The following is a 19,996-nucleotide window of genomic DNA, read 5'->3' as shown; positions in this document are numbered from 1 at the left end:
AGTGCCAGGAAGGTGTAGGGTTTCACAGGCAAGCGGAGGAGGGACATACACAGCTGGTTTAGACTCTGGAGACTTCTGCAGTTTTGTTGTTACTGGTTGATGAACTTTCTTCAGGTGTTGCTGTCCTCTATCCATTGATGCGCAAAACACTGTGTTGTAACCTACCTACTTTTATCCCATTTTTTGAGTAAGAGTTGTAGGAGAAAGACTGGAAGACATGTGGCGGTTGTTTCTAAGTAAGTTCCAACTATGTTTTTACTAAAACAAGAACAAAGCTTTGAGAAGTAGGCTATGCAAACCATTTTAAAGATTCAATGCCAGGGAAGATGGTAAAGCTTTAATAAATGCATTTCTAAGATGTTATACACAGTTAAGGGGGTGTTTCTTGTACTGTGGTTAGTCGAACATTTGTTCTCCATTGGTATTTTGTTCTGTTTGACAATTAAAAGTTTGTTGTACAATGTGAAAAAAAGTAGCTATAGGTGATGATCTCCATCACCTTACTTTTATGGTGTAAGCCGAAAACAATCATAATTACAATCTTGACCACCTTGTTAATTWTTTWTTTTTTTKATCTACTTATGAAGTGAATGCGTATCATTTTGACCGATCAGTGATAGAGTAGTGTATAAAAATCAAATAGACTGAATTGAACAAATGTTAATTTATCCGGGACAGGCATTGTGTAAATGAGGTAAACACAAAAAAAATGTCATCATGTCTGCCTCAGTTATCTGGTGGTGTGTGGGTGCTTTTCTTATGGGTTTACTCCGATGTGTTTTGAGTTAACTGCGGTCAGAGTAGGAGAGTCAGCACAATCCCTGCAGCCTGTCATTATATGTGTCAGTAATGAGTGTCTCACCATAAATGAGCTGAAGTTACTCGAGATACAGGGGAAGGGGATTACCACTCCAAAAAAACATTTAGGGGCCTTAGACTCCTAGCGAATAACAATGTCTTATATGAACTGTGAAAAAAAGTAATTTCTTCATGAATTCTTGTAAAAAAAATGCATTAGCGTGATAATATGTTCACAGTTGAATGATTTACCAGTATCGTGGTGGTTGCAAAAATTCGTAGGAGAGGAAACCATGTGCATGATTTTTGCCTGTGGCCTCGTGAATTAATAAATGTTAAAACTGAACATTGAATATAAAACACAATAGGGATTCACCTTAATATTTARGTTATTGTGAAAGTTGCAGTCATTAAACATGGCAATCCACAGTAGCATGTAGTTAAGTCTTTAAGTGTTCATTTGGCTGCCTGAGTCAGTCAGCTACTGCATCAGAGATCAAGGAGAAAATGATAGGGTTTTAGACACAGTTTCTTCTCTGTCGACAGAATACTTTCTACTCTTCAGTGCTGCTCACGCCACCATTTTCCAGTAGGCTCTCACATGCAAGTACAGTGGCATACTCAGTATTGGACTATTATGAGCTCATTGTACAAAACCCTCCGACTGCAGTCACTCAAACTCTGACACACTTTTTCACTCATTGACATGCATAGACATGTTGATCATATAGATGAGACATCTTGCCTCTTCTAGGTATCGTCTAGTTATATAAAACATCAGCATTAAAGTGTCAGAAGTGGATGATAGTAATTTTAATCCAGAACGATCCTTTGAAATAAATAATGTTATTTCAATGTCCATAGAGACAAGCACCTGGTCTCTACTGTCTCTCATAAACCCCACAACTACCCCTTCAAAACAGAATACTGTAGGCCTACTCAAAACCATTATGATCCATTTGTATGGCGTTAATTTAAACACAACATAAGCCTGCCTGCTAAACCTATGTGACTTGACAAGAATAGCTAACATACACTGGTATTACAATAGGCATATATGACCTATGTAATAGGCAGCCAGCTGTAGTGCTGGGTGGTGGCAGTGGTCACTTTGTGTTACCCCCCAGGACCTTGGCCTTGAAAGAGGTTATCAGGGGAATGAATAAATCCTCTGTGTGCTGTCTGGGCTGTATACATCTCACTGCTGCTGCTGGCCCTTAGGTAAACAGCACATGTAATAGCACTTAGTGAAAATCTGGGTTAGAAAAAGAAGACTTGCAACAGGGAATCCTTCAGTCCCAAGAGAGTTAAAACACACATGTAGAGAAGTATATACAGTACCAGTCAAAAGTTTGGACACACCTACTCATTGAAGAGTTTTTCTTTATTTGTACTATTTTCTACATTGTAGAATAATAGTGAAGACATCAACACTATGAAATAACACATATGGAATCATGTAGTAACCCAAAAAGTGTTAAACAAATATATTTTATAAATATATTTTATATTCCTCAAAGTAGCCACCCTTTGCCTTGATTCTTGATTACAGCTTTGCACACTCTTGGCGTTCTCTCAACCAGCTTCACCTGGAATGCTTTTCCAACGGTCTTGAAGGAGTTCCCACATATGCTGAGCACTTGTTGGCTGCTTTTCCTTCACTCTGCAGTTCAACTCATCCCAAACCATCTCAATTGGGTTGAGGTCAACTGATTGTGAAGGCCAGGTCATCTGATGCAGCACTCCATCACTCTCCTTCTTAGTCAAATAGCCTTTACACAGCCTTGAGGTGTGTTGGGTCATTGTCCTGTTGAAAAACAGATGATAGTCCCACTAAGTGCAAACCAGATGGAATGGCGTATTGCTGCAGAATGCTTTGATACACAGGGGATAATGAGGCAAATGGGCGACACCTGGAGGGGGGCAGAGACAAACACAAAGACAGATGAAACAGATCAGGGTGTGACAGTACCCCCCCTCTAGGGATGCCCCCTGGCGTCCTACCTGGGCGTATACCTGGTTGACCGGGGTGCCGGCGATGGAACTCAGTGATGAGGGCTGGGTCCAGGATGTTCCTAGCGGGGACCCAGCACCTCTCCTCCGGGCCATAACCCTCCCAGTCAACCAGGTACTGGGATCCCCTGCCCCACGGCCGTACCTTCAGGAGGCGCCTCACCGTGTATGTCGGTTAGCCGTCGGTGAGACGGGGGAGAGGGATGGGCCTGGAAACAGGAAACAAAGGGCTGTGAGACATAGGTTTAATCTTAGAACATGAAAAGGGGGATGTATACGGAGGATATGGGGCAACAGAAGACAAACAGTAGAGGGGCTAATAATCTTGGAGATGGGGAAAGGGCCAATAAAATGGGGGGAAAGTTTGCGGGACTCTACCCGGAAGGGCAGATCCCGAGGGGAGAGCCATACCCTCTGCCCAAGATGATAGTGGGTAGCCGGGGTCGACGATAACTGGAGATGGTATTGAGAAGAGCCGACCGAGCACTCTTCCAGGTACGCCAACAGCGCCGGACGAACATCTTTGCAGAGGGTATGTTGACCTCTTCCTCTTGCTCTGGGAAGAGCAGGGGCTGATAACCCACGGAGCGCTCGAAGGGAGAGAGCCCAGTGGCCAAGCAGGGAAGGGTGTTCCGGGGGTACTCCACCCACACGAGTTGCTGGCTCCAGGTGGTGGGTTTGGCCGAGATGAGGCTCCAAGTCCTGATTGGCACGCTCCGAGTGGCCGTTGGATTTGGGATGAAACCCGGAAGACAGGCTGGCCGATGACCCAATGTGCAGAACGCCTTCCAGAACCGGGACGAGAACTGAGGACCACGGTCGGAAACCATTTCAACCGGAAGTCCATGGATCCGGAAGACGTGCTGCACCATGAGCTGGGCCGTCTCCTTGGCAGAAGGTAGCTTGGGGAGGGGAATGAAATGGCGGCTTTGGAGAACCTGTCCACCACCGTGAGGATAGTGGTGTTTTCCTTCAGACGGAGGGAGACCAGTGACAAGTCCAGGGATATATGTGACCAGAGACGGTGAGGGACAGGAAGAGGTTGAAGGAGGCCAGCCGGAGCATGCCGAAGAGCTYTGTTCTGAGCACAGACGGTGCAGGCGGCGACGAACTCAGAATCGTCCGAAACCATGGTGGGCCACCAAAAGCATTGTTGCACAAAGGCCAGGGTTCGACAGGAGCCAGGGTGGCAGGCAAGCCTGGAGGAATGAGCCCATTCCAAGACCGGGGAGTGGGCAGCGTCTGGGAGAAACATCCGGGTTAGCTGGGCCCCCCCACCCCGGGCCCGAGGGTGTAGAAGCGGGGCAATAGCGGCGTGAAAGAGCGTCAGGCTTAACATTCTTAGACCCCGGGCGGTATGAGATGGTGAAGTTGAACCGGGTGAAAGACAGTGCCCGTCGAGCTTGCCTGGAGTTGAGACAGTTGGCGGTGTGGAGATATTCCAGGTTCTTGTGATCCGTCCACACTATGAATGGAAGTTCCGCCCCCTCTAACCAGTTTTTCCACTCCTCCAAGGCCATCTTCACCGCGAGTAGTTCTTTGTTCCCCACATCATAATTCCTCTCCATGGCATTAAGGCGATGGGAGAAGAAGGCACAGGGATGCAGCTTAAGGTCTAGGGCAGAACGCTGGGACAGGACGGCCCCCATTCTGACATCCGAAGCGTCGACCTCCACCACGAACTGATGGGATGAGTCCGGATCGATCAATATGGGAGCTGTGGTGAAGCGGTGCTTTAGGTCCAGGAACGCCCGGTCAGCAGCTGGGGACCACGTGAACGGGACCTTGGGAGAGGTGAGTACTGACAGGGGGAAGCCAGGGTGYTGCAGCTCGAAGATGAGGGAACACTGGGAGAGAAACGCCCGACAGGTTCCTGACCCTCCAGCAAAGCATTTCGGAGGATGTAAGCGGGTTCTCGGGAAGCCGGGGTGTTCTGGAGAGATGCACTGCTGACAGCGGTGTTACTGGGGGGCTGGAAGGCTACTGTCGTGGCCGGCTGCCTCACTGATAATCTGCAGAATTGCTCCAGCAATGTATTCAAGGCACAGTCATGGCGCTCTGCCAAGGTCTGAAATCCATCCAGAAGACCTCGAAGTAACTCATTGTGTCTCCCAATGGTGGGTCCTTGGGAGGAGATAGTGTTGCGGGTCTGCTGAGTCAGTCATGGCCAGTTCGTACTATCAGACCTCAGGATAAGACCCAGATGCAGACATTTCGAAGTAACAAAAGTGCATTACAAAACAGGGGACAGGCAAATGACAGGTCAAGGGCAGGCAGAGGTCAGTAATCCAGATCAGAGTCCGAAAGGTACAGAACGGCAGCCAGGCTCAGGGCAGGCAGAGGTCAGTAATCCAGGGCAGTGTCACAATGTACAGAACGGCAGGCAGGCTCAGGGTCATGGCAGGCAGAATGGTCAAAACCGGGAAAACAGGGACTAGAGCGAAAACAGGAGTAGGGGAAAAACGCTGGTAGGCTTGATGAGACAAGACCAACTGGCAACAGACAACAGAGAACACAGGTATAAATACACAGGGGATAATGGGGCAAATGGGAAACACCTGGAGGGGGGTGGAGACAAGCACAAAGACAGGTAAAACTGATCAGGGTGTGACAGTGGTTGCCTTGAATTCTAAATAAATCACTGACAATGTCACCAGCAAAGCACCCCCACACCCTCACACCTCCTCTTCCATGCTTCCCGGTGGGAACTACACATGTGGAGATCATTCGTTCACCTACTCTGCATCTCACAAAGACACGGCGGTTGGAACCCAAAATCTCAAATTTGGACTCATCAGACCAAAGGACAGATTTCCACCGGTCTAATGTCCATTGCTTGTGTTTCTTGGCCCAAGCAAGTCTCTTCTTATTATTGGTGTCCTTTAGTAGTGGTTTCTTTGCAGAAATTTGACCATGAAAGCTTGATTCACGCAGTCTCCTCTGAACAGTTGATGTTGAGACGTGTCTGTTACTTGAACTCTTATTTGGGCTGCAATCTGAGGCTGGTAACTCTAATGAACTTATCCTCTGCGGCAGAGGTAACTGGGTCTTCCTTTCCTGTGGCAGTCGTCATCAGAGCCAGTTTCATCATAGCGCTTGATGATTTTTACGACTGCACTTAAAGAACATTTCAAAGTTCTTGAAATTGTACGAATTGACTGACCATATCTTAAAGTAATGACAGAATGTTATTTCTCTTTGCTTATTTGAGCTGTTCTTGCCATAATATGGACTTTGTATTTTACCAAATAGGGCTATCTACTGTATACTACTCCTACCTTGTCACAACACAGGAAAGAAATTCCACAAATTAACTTTTAACAAGGCACACATGTTAATTAAAATGCATTCCAGGAGACTACCTAATGAAGCTGGTTGAGAGAATGCCAAGAGTGTGCAAAGCTGTCATCAAGGCAAAGGGTGGCTACTTTGAAGAATCTCAAATATAAAATGTATTTTGATTTGTTTAACACTTTTTTGGTTACTACATGATTCCATGTGTGTTATTTCATAGTGTTGATGTCTTCACTATTACTCTACAATGTAGAAGAAAATAAAACTTGAATGAGTAGGTGTGTCCAAACTTTTGACTGGTACTGTACAGCTCGCTTACTTATTTCACAAAATTCAGGCATATACAGTATTTTAATGAAAACAATCATGGTCTTTATTGTGCCTTTGGTGCTGACACTCCCTTTTATTTAAATTACTCCTCCCTGCTTCATTCTTACATATTCTTCTTGGTTTTCTGTTGGCCTATTTTTCTCTATCCCTCCACCCAGTTGTCTCAGTTACCCAGCTGTAATACCAGTCAGTCCTGGCTACTGTATTAGCTATCCGTTCACAACAACAGCATCATGACCAGAAGTCAGGGGTCAGCTCAGGTCAAACCCTGCCAGACAGATAGCTATTGTTCAGATAGCTATGATGACTCAGTTGCATTTTCTATTATTTGTTTCAGTTTCTTCTGTCTTCTTCCTGCCCAGTGGTAAGTCCTCATAAAATATGACTTAATTGTATAACTCATTTTATTGCATTCAAAACATTTATGCATGTGTTTGCGGCTTTGATTTGTAGTGTGTGATTTATGGGGTTTTAGGTCTTTGCCAAGTTTACTAATACGTCCCATGTGTGTGTATTGCATTAGCGTGGGGCCAGAGCAGCAGCAAGTTAGATGTGGTGGTGGAGGCCCGTAACATCACCTTCCCAGCCGGGACCCAGGCCGTGCTGCCCTGCCACAGCTCCCGCATGATATGGACCCGGGACCGGCTGAAGGATCGCCAGAGGGTGGTCCACTGGGACCTGTTCCGGAGCACACCAGAGTACTCTGTGGAAAGGATACTGGACATGTCTGCTGGCGTCAAAGAGAGAGTCTACAATGGGTTCAACAAGGGCCGCATAACCATCCCCAAAACTGCCTTCACTGACGGGAACTTCTCCCTCGTCATCAACAGTGAGTTGGGCCTGTGGTCTATTGTATGCTTATGACTGTGAACACTCCATAAAATATTCAGTAATTTCATGCTGGACGACATTAATATTACACGAATTCTTGGAATCTAGAAATGTACTTGTAATGTATGTTATTCTTCCAGATGTAGGAACAGCTGATCGAGGTGTTTATAGTTGTAATCTGCATCACCACTACTGCCAGCTTCACCAGTCCATCAAGATACAGCTCAACACCACCAAGTCAGGTGACTACCCTCAATACATTTCTGAATAGTAATACTCTAAGTAATTATGTGTATTGGCACTATTTGTTTCGCTTATTTTGATAACACATTTCAACCTGTCCTGTCTCAGTCCGTAAGGAGAAGCGTTACTGGGACGGGGACAAGACAGTGTTTGTGGTGTTGCTGGGCAGCTCTGTGGTGTTGCCTTGTGTGAACAGRCGGCCCCTGTGGATGGAGGGCCAGCAGGAGGACCAGCAGCAGGTAGCCCACTGGGACTGGCAGCCACCTGGGGTGAGACCTGATGGAGCTGACCGCATGGTGGACCTTTACGCCTCTGGAGAGCGCCGGCAGTATGGACCACTCTTCCCTGTGGACAAGATGAGTGTCTCTGAGGATGCCTTCTCTGTAGGGGATTTCTCTCTGACCATCTCTAATCTCCAGCCTGTCGACAAGGGCCTGTACTCCTGTCACCTGCACCACCACTACTGCGGCCTGCACGAGAGACGCATCTTCAGGCTCATGGTGGGGCCTTCACTGCCCCCACCTCCTCCGGTCCTCACTGCTGCCCCTGTTGCCCCTGCTGTCCCGACTGTCCTTGCTATCCCCCACAGACTCCCCAATGATGACCCAAGTAAGAGACTCAGCATTACCCTTTATTTTAGGAATTGCTTCTCTGATGGGAAATGTGAACCTTTTGAAATCTTCATTAGAACATAACAAAGTAAGAATGAAACTACAGTTCTGTTCTTTGAAAGCACTTTCTCTTTTCTCTTTCTCTTTTCAACTATAATTAATTCTATCTTCTCTCTATAATCTCTTTTTCACATCTTCTCTGCGTTTCGCTTTCCCTAATCTGATTKGTGTGTGTCTGTCTTTTCAGAGGTTTTTGTAGTCTGAGAACACTGTTCCTGGGATGTATTTATGGGTCATTTTTACGTATAGGCATTTTTGGTTGGTTAAGTCAGTGCATCTTTGTGGCAGATCTCTCCTCAAACCTTTTCCCTGTCTGCACGAGAGGAAGGGAGAGAGAAAGAGGGAATGAAGGAATGGTTGAAAGAAGCAACAAAAGAAACAGACTGAGAAAAAGGGAGCGAGAAAAAAAGAATGAAATAATGCATTTGGCCGCAGAAAAAACGTCATAGAGGGAGACAGAGCGAGAGAGAACTGAGAGTTTTGGAGTGTGGAGAAAGGGGAATCTGACTGTGATGTTGGACAGCAGGCAGCCTGTCTGAAAAAGTCTGTCTGGAAGGCCACTAATTGGCCATAACGGAAGTGCTCTCATTTTCATTGGAGACCTTTTTCCACAGTTGAGCAATGGCTTAGTTCACCATTTTAGCTCCACAGAGTCAGACAGGAGCAGTAAAGCCAGACTCCAGGGGAAAGAGGGAGCATGGTTAAGCTTTGCATCTGGTGCATTGGGATTTCTCTGTTAGTCTCTTTTAGTTTCATTAGGGAGTGAACGTTATTTATAGTAAGGGTTACATGGAGAAAATCTGACCTGTCTGAAATGAAAATGGATGGCCCTCCCTTCAGCAAAATATATTTGACCAAAACCCTCCCTGAGCGCTTGAATTTTTTTAAACATAAAGTGGATAGCAGAGAACATGCCTACCATTTACCCTCCCTTTTTGGACAGACCAGATCCTTAGATATGCCTTTTTAGAAACTGTTCTTCATCCTGTAAGCATTACATGGCAACGCAAGAATTTTGATAGCACACAGGGCTGCAGGCCAGAATGTTGTTCTTTCATCGTATTTGAGAAAAAAATATCCTTTTATAAACATTTCATGCAATTCTATGTAATTTGACACAATATTTTTAATACCACACAAATTAATGAAATGACAGGCTAGTAATGGACAGAGTGATAGGCCTATGTGTTCATCTTATCATATTTATCCAATGCCAAATCAGTCTGTCTTGTTTGCAAAAAACTGTCTCTGTTTGCAAATAATTACATCTGTGACATCTTTATGAATCTGAGCATGTGCTTTCAAAAGTTAGACCTACCTGATGCAGAGAAATGGATGCTTTAACTGCTGGCTACTCYTCTTCCGTGGGTTAACATAATGAGAGAAGGTCACTAGTGTTTCCCTAAAAGATGTCTGGATTTAAACATCTTTTATGGTACAGAAAGTGAATAGCTAAATCAATTGATAGTGACAGAATTAGATTACTTCCCAAACAAAGTACATTTTTTGTCTCCTCGGCTATAGAGGGTTATAGCTCTATCTCTGAATGAAGAAACTAAACAATGATATTCCCATATGCATCCGGGTATTTTACAGCTTGTTTCTAGCATAAATAATCACGGACCAAAGCACTGTTATATATCACTTTATAATCAGATCCGTTTTATTTTCTTCAAAATCGTAAGCTAACGAGGGTTTAGGCCTGTGCTTTTTTGCCATTGTCTTTAATAAAAGGTAGGCCTATGGTATACCCTCTCATACCCCTTAATTCGGATCCTGGTCTTAACTTAACAGCCTTTCACTGACAAGGAGGTAGGCTATTTAAAGAGCATAGGCTATAGGCCGGTCCTTGTGCAAGATATTGCATTTTTTGGACTAGGCCTAATCAAAAACTATTTTCTGAATAATTTTTGGACTCTCCTCCTGTACTGCCACTGTAGGCCTACACAGCACAGCATTGGTTAGGCAGCACAAAAAAAGGTTTGATCAGCAAGAGTAGAGCAGGCCGGCGCTCATGGTTGGAATATCCATTGCAGTACATAATGCAGCCTAGTTTAATTTAAACCATCCCAGAAGCTATCTTAGRAATATAACTTTGCTTTGTGCTTCTCCGAACATGTACTTCATAGCCTATAGCCTATAGGCTGTGGATAATTTGATAGCGACCACACTAAATAGCCTATAGGCACACTTGATATTCCCCAGAGATGAGATGCGGCATCAGGCACACATTGATATATATCCTAATGAGCAACTCATTCTAAAACACTGAGAAATGTTTAAATGTCATCAATTACAGACTACATGACCCTCCCCTGGACTAGATTTAAAAAATACTAAACCCTCCCCTTGACTAAAATGTAAAAAGCATGACCCTCTCCATTTTCCTCCAGGTAACCATTCTGTACATTTCCATCCATCCCTAATCTTTCCCAGACTCTCTTCAGTAGCCTATCTTTACAGAACAGTAGTATATCCCTACCCACTTCATCTCTAGTCTCTCTCCTTCTCTCTGGCCCTCTGCTTGTGGCGTGTTTATCAGCAGCAGAAGGAAGTGTGCTACATCTGTTCAGCATCTGGGCCAGCTGGGACATAAAAGGGAATAGTTGGGGGGGTTCTGTGTTTGATTTGGATCCTGCTTCACCCTTTTAAGATAGGTTGACCCATTTAACAGCATTGTAAAGTATGCAGGGAAGACATTCACATGGATCAATGCATACATGGCTTGAGGTCTTTCATTTTATCTTGACTTTTCTCCTACTTAGTTGTGCCCTTTCCTTTGTTAACTCCAGCCAACTCTTATCTGCGCTTACAGACCTCTACACTCCTCTATAATTGCAGAAGTCATTACCCCCCTCTTTTGTTACACTGTAATCATTTATGGCAAGCTGAGGTAGAGCTCAGTTCTGTTGTGACCACCAGAACGTGCATAAGTCAGTAACAGCGTGTAACTGTGTCTTCCCTCAGCTCATTGGCTGCAAATTAACCACATTGTTTCAACAAGACTAAAACCACACCCTGTGTGACCCCTGCAGTCTGCATGGCACGCCACACTGTGTTTCTGCGTATACGTTCTCATCTTATCTGTCAGCGGAAATGAAACAGTCAACAGCTGAGACACGGAGAGAGAACTGAGGCTTGACGAATTGTTCTCCAGAGATAGTTGACCTTGATCGTGACACTGCGGTTTTGTGCATATTAACATAATTCCAAACAGACAAGAGATAATTAGCAACCTTGATGCCCATTGGGAAGTGTTAAATTAGATTAATTGACTACAATTTGTTCTGTAAGACTGGTGCGGTTTGCAAGATCCACCCAGGAGTGGTACCTGTCCTCAAATCATTTCTTATTTGAAGCCTGCCTCAACCTCGTACCTTTCCTCCGGCTAGTCATGACAAACCTGCGCTTTGGGCAAGGACAATAGATTTAAACTAGAGAAATGCCCCAAGGTGATGGAAATCACTACTATTTTGGTTGTGTTGAGTTATCTAACAGGTCCCAAGTTTGGTCTCCACCATCATCATCCCCAATGACTATCATTTCTGTTCTCACCCCAGCAGGTGAGAGCGAGACCTGTTTGATAACAGTGGCATGCTGATTGAGGGTTATGGTGCAGTAACTGTTATTGTCTAATGGAAAAGTATGGATGGATGACATATTATTGTGTGCAGAGGGTTTGAGCAGATTCTAGCCAGTGGAAGAAACACCTCAGTGTGGGAAGAAACACTTGTATATGCCAATCTGAAATAGCTCTTTTTATCTATTAAATCATATGGCTTTCACAATTAACAAATCCCTCTCCCTCCCCCCTCTCTCTGTCTGATATTTTGGTGTATTGCACAACTCTGCCTGAAAACTGGCAGAAGTTGTGTTTGTGTTGCAGAGGGCTTGATGACTGTGAGGTGAGTGTTGTCATATGTCTGCTCACACTGACCAGTCAGACTGGTGGAGTTTCAGGGACTGAGAGAGATGGCAACGGCTAGGATTTATTTTTCCATACTGTGCAAAAGGTTGACTGTGTTTATGAGAAGAAGTAAATAACTGGAAAACTCATTCAGACAGACTTGTCTGCACACAACAGAATTCCTCCCCTCTCCCCTCCCACCTTCCTTTTCTCCCTTTCCTTTCTTGGTTAATCTGTATTTCTATTTTAAGGAGAAAAATAGCAGCTGCATTGCATCAGGTCTGGAACTCATTACAGCTGAAAAGTGTTTTGACATAAAGCTGCTCTTCCTTACCTCACGCTCTCTACCTTACACTCCCTGAGAGAAATGAAAACCAACCTAAAATAAGCACAATTGTTTTTAACTGAAGCAGAAATAACATACAGGTGTAATTGTCCTTCAAAATACAATATAAATGACATATAGCATTACATATAATAATTTTAACTGTCATTAAGATAAATCTTTTGAATTACATTTTAATTTCACTGAGTATGGATACAAGAAAATGTGAACAAGACAATGTACGTTGAACCACCAGACTGTGTTTATAAAGTATTGAGTGTTATTAGTGGACGGATGAATCCACTGTGTTGTCCTTCTACCTTCAGGCCCTGAGGTGGTTGAACTTGAGAGACCACGGGTAGTCAATGTCATCCTCCCTGAGCACCCAGGGCACTTCTTCCAGCAGATGGGCTACTTCCTGGCTACCTTCCTCCTCCTAGCCTTCATCATAACAATCGTCATTGTGCTTACCCGACGACGCAGAAAGAGAGGTAATGTGTGTGTGTCTTCCACAGTTGAAGTCGGAAGTTTACATACACTTAGGTTGGAGTCATTAAAACTCATTTTTCAACCACTCCACAAATTTCTTGTTAACAAACTACTGTTTTGGCAAGTCGGTTAGGACATCTACTTTGTGCATGACACAAGTAATTTTCCCAACAATTGTTTACAGACAGATCATTTCACTTATAATTCATTGTATCACAATTCCAGTGGGCCAGAAGTTTACATACACTAAGTTGACTGTGCCTTTAAACAGCTTGGAAAATTACAGAAAATTATGTAATGGCTTTAGAAGCTTCTGATAGGCTAATTGATATCATTTGAGTCAATTGGAGGTGTACCTGTGGATGTATTTCAAGGCCTACCTTCAAACTCAGTGCCTCTTTGCTTGACATCATGGGAAAATCAAAAGAAATCAGCCAAGACCTCAGAAAAACAATTGTAGACCTCCACAAGTTTGGTTCATCCTTGGGAGCAATTTCCAAACGCCTGAAGGTACCACGTTCATATGTAAAAACAATAGTATGCAAGTATAAACTCCATGGGACCACGCAGCCGTCATACCGCTCAGGAAGGAGACGCATTCTGTCTCATAGAGATTAACGTACTTTGGTGCGAAAAGTGCAAATCAATCCCAGATCAACATCAAAGGACCTTGTGAAGATGCTGGAGGAAACAGGTACAAAAGTATCTATATCCACAGTAAAATGAGTCCTATATCGACATAATCTGAAAGGTCTCTCAGCAAGGAAGAAGCCACTGCTCCAAAACCCCCATAAAAAAGCCAGACTACAGTTTGCAACTGCACATGGAGACAAGAGCGTTCTTTCTGGAGTAATATCCTCTGGTCTGATGAATCAAAAATAGAACTGTTTGGCCATAATGACCATCGTTATGTTTGGAGGAAAAAGGGGGAGGCTTGCAAGCCCAAGAACACCATCCCAACCGTGAAGGACGGGGGTGGCAGCATCATGTTGTGGGGGTGCTTTGCTGCAGGGGGGACTGGTGCACTTCACAAAATAGATGGCTTTATGAGGAAGGGAAATTATGTGGATATATTGAAGCAACATCTCAAGACATCAGTCAGGGAGTTAAAGCTTGGTCGTAAATGGGCCTTCCAAATGGACAATGATCCCAAGCATACTTCCAAAGTTGTGGCAAAGTGGCTTAAGGACAACAAAGTCAGGGTATTGGAGTGGCCATCACAAAGCCCTGACCTCAATCCTATAGAACATTTGTGGGCAGAACTGAAAAAGCGTGTGCGAGCAATGGAGGCCTACACACCTGACTCAATTACAGCAGCTCTGTCAGGAGGAATGGGCCAAAATTCACCCAACTTATTGTGGAAAGCTTGTGGAAGGCTTCCTGAAATGTTTGACCGAAGTTAAACAATTTAAAGGCAATGCTACCAAATACTAATTGAGTGTATGTAAACTTCTGACCAACTGGGAATGTGATGAAAGAAATAAAAGCTGAAATAAACAATTCTCTCCACTATTATTCTGACATTTCACATTCTTAAAATAAAGTGGTGATCCTAACTGACCTAAGACAGCGAATTTTTACTTTAATTAAATATCAGGAATTGTGAAAAACTGAGTTTAAATGTATTTGGCTAAGGTGTATGTAAACTTCCGACTTCAACTGTATGTATCTCTTCGTGACTCTTCTCTATCACACACAACCAAACTTTATATTTGTATGAATGTCCTCAATTTCATATTTAAATCAGTTAAATGGCTCTGTGTGTGATTGGTCTGTAATGGTGTGATTAAAGTATGTTTAATCTTGTTTTAGGGCTGGAGTACGACCTGCGCAGATCCGAACGGTCAGAACTGATTTAGTATGGTGGATGGTCACACTTGATAACGAGAACATGACTCATTTTAAGGTGGAGCTGAACTCTCACTGAACTGTTACCACTAACCACCTCCCTCTCTTACTGGTAAACAGGAGTCATGTGACTGGCTACGATGACATCGCATTGGATGCCACAGAGCTGAAAGTCTGCACCCAGGAATACCTGAATTCAGGTAAGGTTCCCATGCTGCTGTAGGCCGTACTGTACCTGTAACGGCTGTCAATGTCGTTCTCCTCCTCAGACGAGGAGGAGCATGGATCGGACCAAGATGCGGAGTAGGAGGTATTCATGATTTTAATGACAAACCAACAAACACTAACAAATTAACAAAACAACAAACGTGACTAACCTGCAACAGTCCTGTGTGGCCCAAACGCTAACACAGGAAACAAACACCCACAAAACACCAGTGAAACCCTGGCTGCCTTAGTATGACTCTCAATCAGAGACAAACGATACACACCTGTCTCTAATTGAGAATCATACCAGGCCGAACACAAAACCCAACATAGAAGTAGAAAACATAGACTGCCCACCCAACACTCACGCCCTGACCAATAAAGACATACAAAACAAGAGAAAACAGGTCAGGAACGTGACAGTACCTCATATAAACTAGAGAGTTTGGACAGGGTGACTCAATAATGGCTGCCGCTACACAGATCTCATACGGTATGGTACATCATGACATGGCGAATTTAATGACCCACCTTTTTGCACTTTCTATCCTTAGACTACAAAAACAACCTACTGAAAGAGAGAGATATGTCTAAAGGCTGCAATAAAGGTCAGTGTATGTGACAGCAGGGGTTCAAAACAAAAATTGCATGTCTCATTTAATGCCGTTGATTTTTGCTAATGTCACTTCTCATTTCTTTCCTACCACTTATTCTTCCCTCCTCCATCTCTCTCTCTCTAGAAATGGATGGAAAGTTGTGGATATGAGACAGAGAGAGCTGATATGCCGCTGGCGGCTCCAGAGCAGACATACATGACTAGGAAGAGGAAATAAGGGATTAGAATGGTGGAATTCAAAAAGGACAGGAAAGGACTCTGTCTCTTTTTATAGACACCCCTTACCAAACACTCTTACCAAAACATTTCTGTTGCTGCGCCAGTTTTTAATATTTTATTTTATAATTTCATACTTGTGTATTCTGTATTCTGATCTGCTGTTATTTCAATATGGCTAAACATGTCTTCAATTTTGTATTGTACTACACAGATATTTGATGTCAAGTATTTTATATTACAAAAAACAACCAGTGGGTGCTATACAACATTCGTTGTCTTTTTGTACATAACAAAATACTTTCTATCACTATATGACTTCATTTTCAGAAAGCATGTTGTCTTTAAATGTATGTGGGAAAACTGTCATGTTCTGTTTTCTGATTTCAGAGCTCAGCAAGCTCAGAATTAGTTGAGAATGTTTATTAAAATATTTGCACAAACCTGTAATTTACTAGTAATATACTAGTAACATTCATTCTGTCTGTAAAGGGTTTGTAAAGGGTCATAAGTATTTTATAGCTATGCTGTTAATTATTAGTTCATAACTTGCTTAGAAATCTGTATTAAGCCGTTATACCTGTTATAATGGTATTCTTACCAAGTTCATGCGATTGATGATCATGGACCACAAAGAAAGGCTATACATGTAATAAACCTCAGGAAATCAAGCCTTAAACAGAATCAATACATCCAGATGTGGTTGTTGAGAATGTACAGTTGTGGCCAAAAGTTTTGAGAATGACACAAATATTAATTTCCACAAAGTTTTCTGCTCCAGTATCTTTAGATATTTTTGTCAGATGTTACTATGGAATGCTGAAGTATAATTACAACCATTTAATAAGTGTCAAAGGCTTTTATTGACAGTTACATGAAGTTGATGCAAAGAGTCAATATTTGCAGTGTTGACCCTTCTTTTTCAAGACCTCTGCAATCCGCTCTGGCATGCTGTCAATTGACTTCTGGGCCACATCCTGGCTGATGGCAGCCCATTCTTGTATAATCAATGCTTGGAGTTTGTCAGAATTTGTGGGTTTTGGTTTGTCCACCTGCCTCTTGAGGATTGAACACAAGTTCTCAATGGAATTAAGGTCTGGGGAGTTTCCTGGCCACGGACCCAAAATATCGATGTTTTGTTCCCCGAGCCACTTAGTTATCACTTTTGCCTTATGGCAAGGTGCTCCATCATGCTGGAAAAGGCATTGTTCGTCACCAAACTGTTCCTGGATGGTTGGGAGAAGTTGCTCTCGGAGGATGTGTTGGTACCATTCTTTATTCATGGCTGTGTTCTTAGGCAAAATTGTGAGTGAGCCCACTCCTTTGGCTGAGAAGTAACCCCACACATGAGTTGTCTCAGGATGCTTTACTGTTGGCATGACACAAGACTGATGGTAGCGCTCACCTTGTCTTCTCTGGACAAGCTTTTTTCCGAATGCCCCAAACAATTGGAAAGGGGATTCATCAGAGAAAATGACTTTACCCCAGTCCTCAGCAGTCCAATCCCTGTACATTTTGCAGAATATCAGTCTGTCCCTGATGTTTTTCCTGGAGAGAAGTGGCGTCTTTGTTGCCCTTCTTGACACCAGGCCATCCTCCAAAAGTCTTCGCCTCACTGTGCGTGCAGATGCCCTCACACCTGCTTGCTGTCATTCCTGAGCAAGCTCTGTACTGGTGGTGCCCCGATCCCGCAGCTGAATCAACTTTAGGAGACGGTCCTGGCGCTTGCTGGACTTTCTTGGGCGCCCTGAAGCCTTCTTCACAACAATTGAACCGCTCTCCTTGAAGTTCTTGATGATCCGATAAATGGTTGATTTAGGTGCAATCTTACTGGCAGCAATATCCTTGCCTGTGAAGCCCTTTTTGTGCAAAGCAATGATGACGGCATGTGATTCCTTGCAGGTAACCATGGCTGACAGAGGAAGAACAATGATTCCAAGCACCACCCTCCTTTTGAAACTTCCAGTCTGTTATTCGAACTCAATCAGCATGACAGAGTGATCTCCAGCCTTGTCCTTGTCAACACTCACACCTGTGTTAACGAGAGAATCACTGACATGATGTCAGCTGGTCCTTTTGTGGCAGGGCTGAAATGCAGTGGAAATGTTGTTTTGGGATTCAGTCATTTGCATGACAAAGAGGGACTTTGCAATTAATTGCAATTCATCTGATCACTCTTCATAACATTCTGGAGTATATGCAAATTGCCATCATACAAACTGAGGCAGCAGACTTCGTGAAAATTAATATTTGTGTCATTCTCAAAACTTTTGGCCACGACTGTACACTACCATTCAAAAGTTTGGGGTCACTTAGAAACGTCCTTGTTTTGAAAGAAAAGCACATTTGTTTGTCCATTAAAATAACATCAAATTGATCAGAAATACAGTGTAGACATTGTTAATGTTGTTAGTGACTATTGTAGCTGGAAATGGCAGATTTTTTGTGGAATATCTACATAGGCGTACAGAGGCCCATTTTCAGCAAACATCACTCCTGTGTTCCAATGGCATGTTGTGAAGGCTAATCCAAGTTCATCATTTTAAAAGGCTAATTGATCATTAGAAAACCCTTTTGCAATTATGTTAGCACAGCTAAAAACAGTTGTGCTGATTAAAGAAGCAATAAAACTGGCCTTCTTTAGACTAGTTGAGTTCCTGGAGCGTCAGCATTTGTGGGTTCGATTACAGCCTCAAAATGGCCAGAAACAAATAACTTTCTTCTGAAACTCGTCAGTCTATTCTTGTTCTGAGAAATGAAGGCTATTCCATGCGAGAAACTGCCAAGAAACTGAAGATCTTGTACAACGCTGTGTACTACTCCCTTCACAGAACACCGCAAACTGGCTCTAACCAGAATAGAAAGATGAGTGGGAGGCCCCGGTGCACACCTGAGCAAGAGGACATGTACATTAGAGTGTCTAGTTTGAGAAACAGACACTTCACATGTCCTCAACCTGGAGTTTTATTAAATAGTACCCACAAAACACCAGTCTCAACGTCAACGGCGACTCCGGGATGCTGGCCTTCTAGGCAGAGTTCTTCTGTCCAGTGTCTGTGTTCTTTTGCCCATCTTAATATTTTATTTTTATTGGCCAGTCAGATATGGCTTTTTCTTTCCAACTCTGCCTAGAAGGCCAGCATCCTGGAGTCGCCTCTTCACTGTTAACGTTGAGACTGGTGTTTAAAAGATGAATTCAACTATTGCAATTGGATGGAGTCCTGAAAATATTTCAATTTGGATTTTACATACAAGCAACCTATCTATGCAGTTGCATGTTGTTGGTCCATTCTTTCCCCTCTAATAAAGGTTAAAAACAAACCATAGTGTTTTGATCCATACTTGATGTCATTACAATGTGTACAAAGTGGTATACTGGTACACTGAATATGAAGAAAAATATTGGTCAAATTAGATTTTATTCAAGAAAGAGCCTCGCAATAAATAAATATTAGGAAATGATTTGGGTTTCTTGAAAATAATTCAAAAAATAAAATAAAATGGCCACAGGTATTTGTTAGCATAGGTTAGAAACATGCCACGTTCATTCTATAGGTTTCTTCACCCACTGTGTCAGAGTCGTGTGTATAGGTGGCAGGGAAGTCAGGCGCAGGAGAATCAAACGTAATGAAATGGAGTTGTTTAATGACTGTAAACAAAACGTAACTCCAAAACTATGAATAAAAATAAAACAAAGTGGGTACGAGGACCCGTCGCAAACCAATACAAACACGAAATCTGAATAACAAACAATCTCTGACAAAGACATGAGGGGAAACAGAGGGTTAAATACACAACAGGTAATGAATCGGATTGAAACCAGGTGTGTAGGAAGACAAGACAAAACCAATGGAAAATGAAAAATGGATCAATGATGGCTAGAAGACCGGTGACGTCGAGCGCCGAGCACCGCCCGAACAAGGAGAGGCTTCGACTTCGGCAGAAGTCGTGACACACTGGCTGCGGCTAGACTTTCTGCCTACACTGTACAGCAGCACAAGACTACCACCTACTGTCACAAGTTGGACTCAGGTGATCAAGAAAGTCTGCCCATCTTGATGATAATATTGATTATGATGATGATCACTTGTTAATAATGATCATAATTATTGTAGTTCATTTGTGATTTTAAAATGGATTTAGAATGATTATATTATCTGCTATTATTAGATATATTGTTACTAAATTGTGATAATTAGATTTCCATA

The 19,996-nt window shown here is 43.2% G+C and overlaps 1 protein-coding gene across 1 annotated transcript; it reads left to right on the top strand.

Annotated features, from left to right (window-relative positions):
• The first annotated feature begins 76 nt into the window (after window positions 1-76).
• Window positions 77-19,109, top strand: LOC111966628 (matrix remodeling-associated protein 8). Its single transcript, XM_023991447.3, has 10 exons — window positions 77-236; window positions 6,773-6,799; window positions 6,959-7,264; window positions 7,407-7,508; window positions 7,618-8,118; window positions 12,739-12,903; window positions 14,714-14,744; window positions 14,870-14,949; window positions 15,511-15,564; window positions 15,697-19,109. Exons 1-10 carry the CDS (start codon window positions 218-220, stop codon window positions 15,720-15,722), a joined length of 1,311 nt encoding a protein of 436 aa, XP_023847215.1. The 5' UTR covers window positions 77-217; the 3' UTR covers window positions 15,723-19,109.
• Window positions 19,110-19,996: the final 887 nt, after the last annotated feature.

Source organism: Salvelinus sp. IW2-2015, linkage group LG7 (genome assembly GCF_002910315.2).
Source record: "Salvelinus sp. IW2-2015 linkage group LG7, ASM291031v2, whole genome shotgun sequence".
Taxonomy (NCBI): Eukaryota; Metazoa; Chordata; class Actinopteri; order Salmoniformes; family Salmonidae; genus Salvelinus; species Salvelinus sp. IW2-2015.
This window is presented reverse-complemented; position numbering and strand designations above follow the sequence as displayed.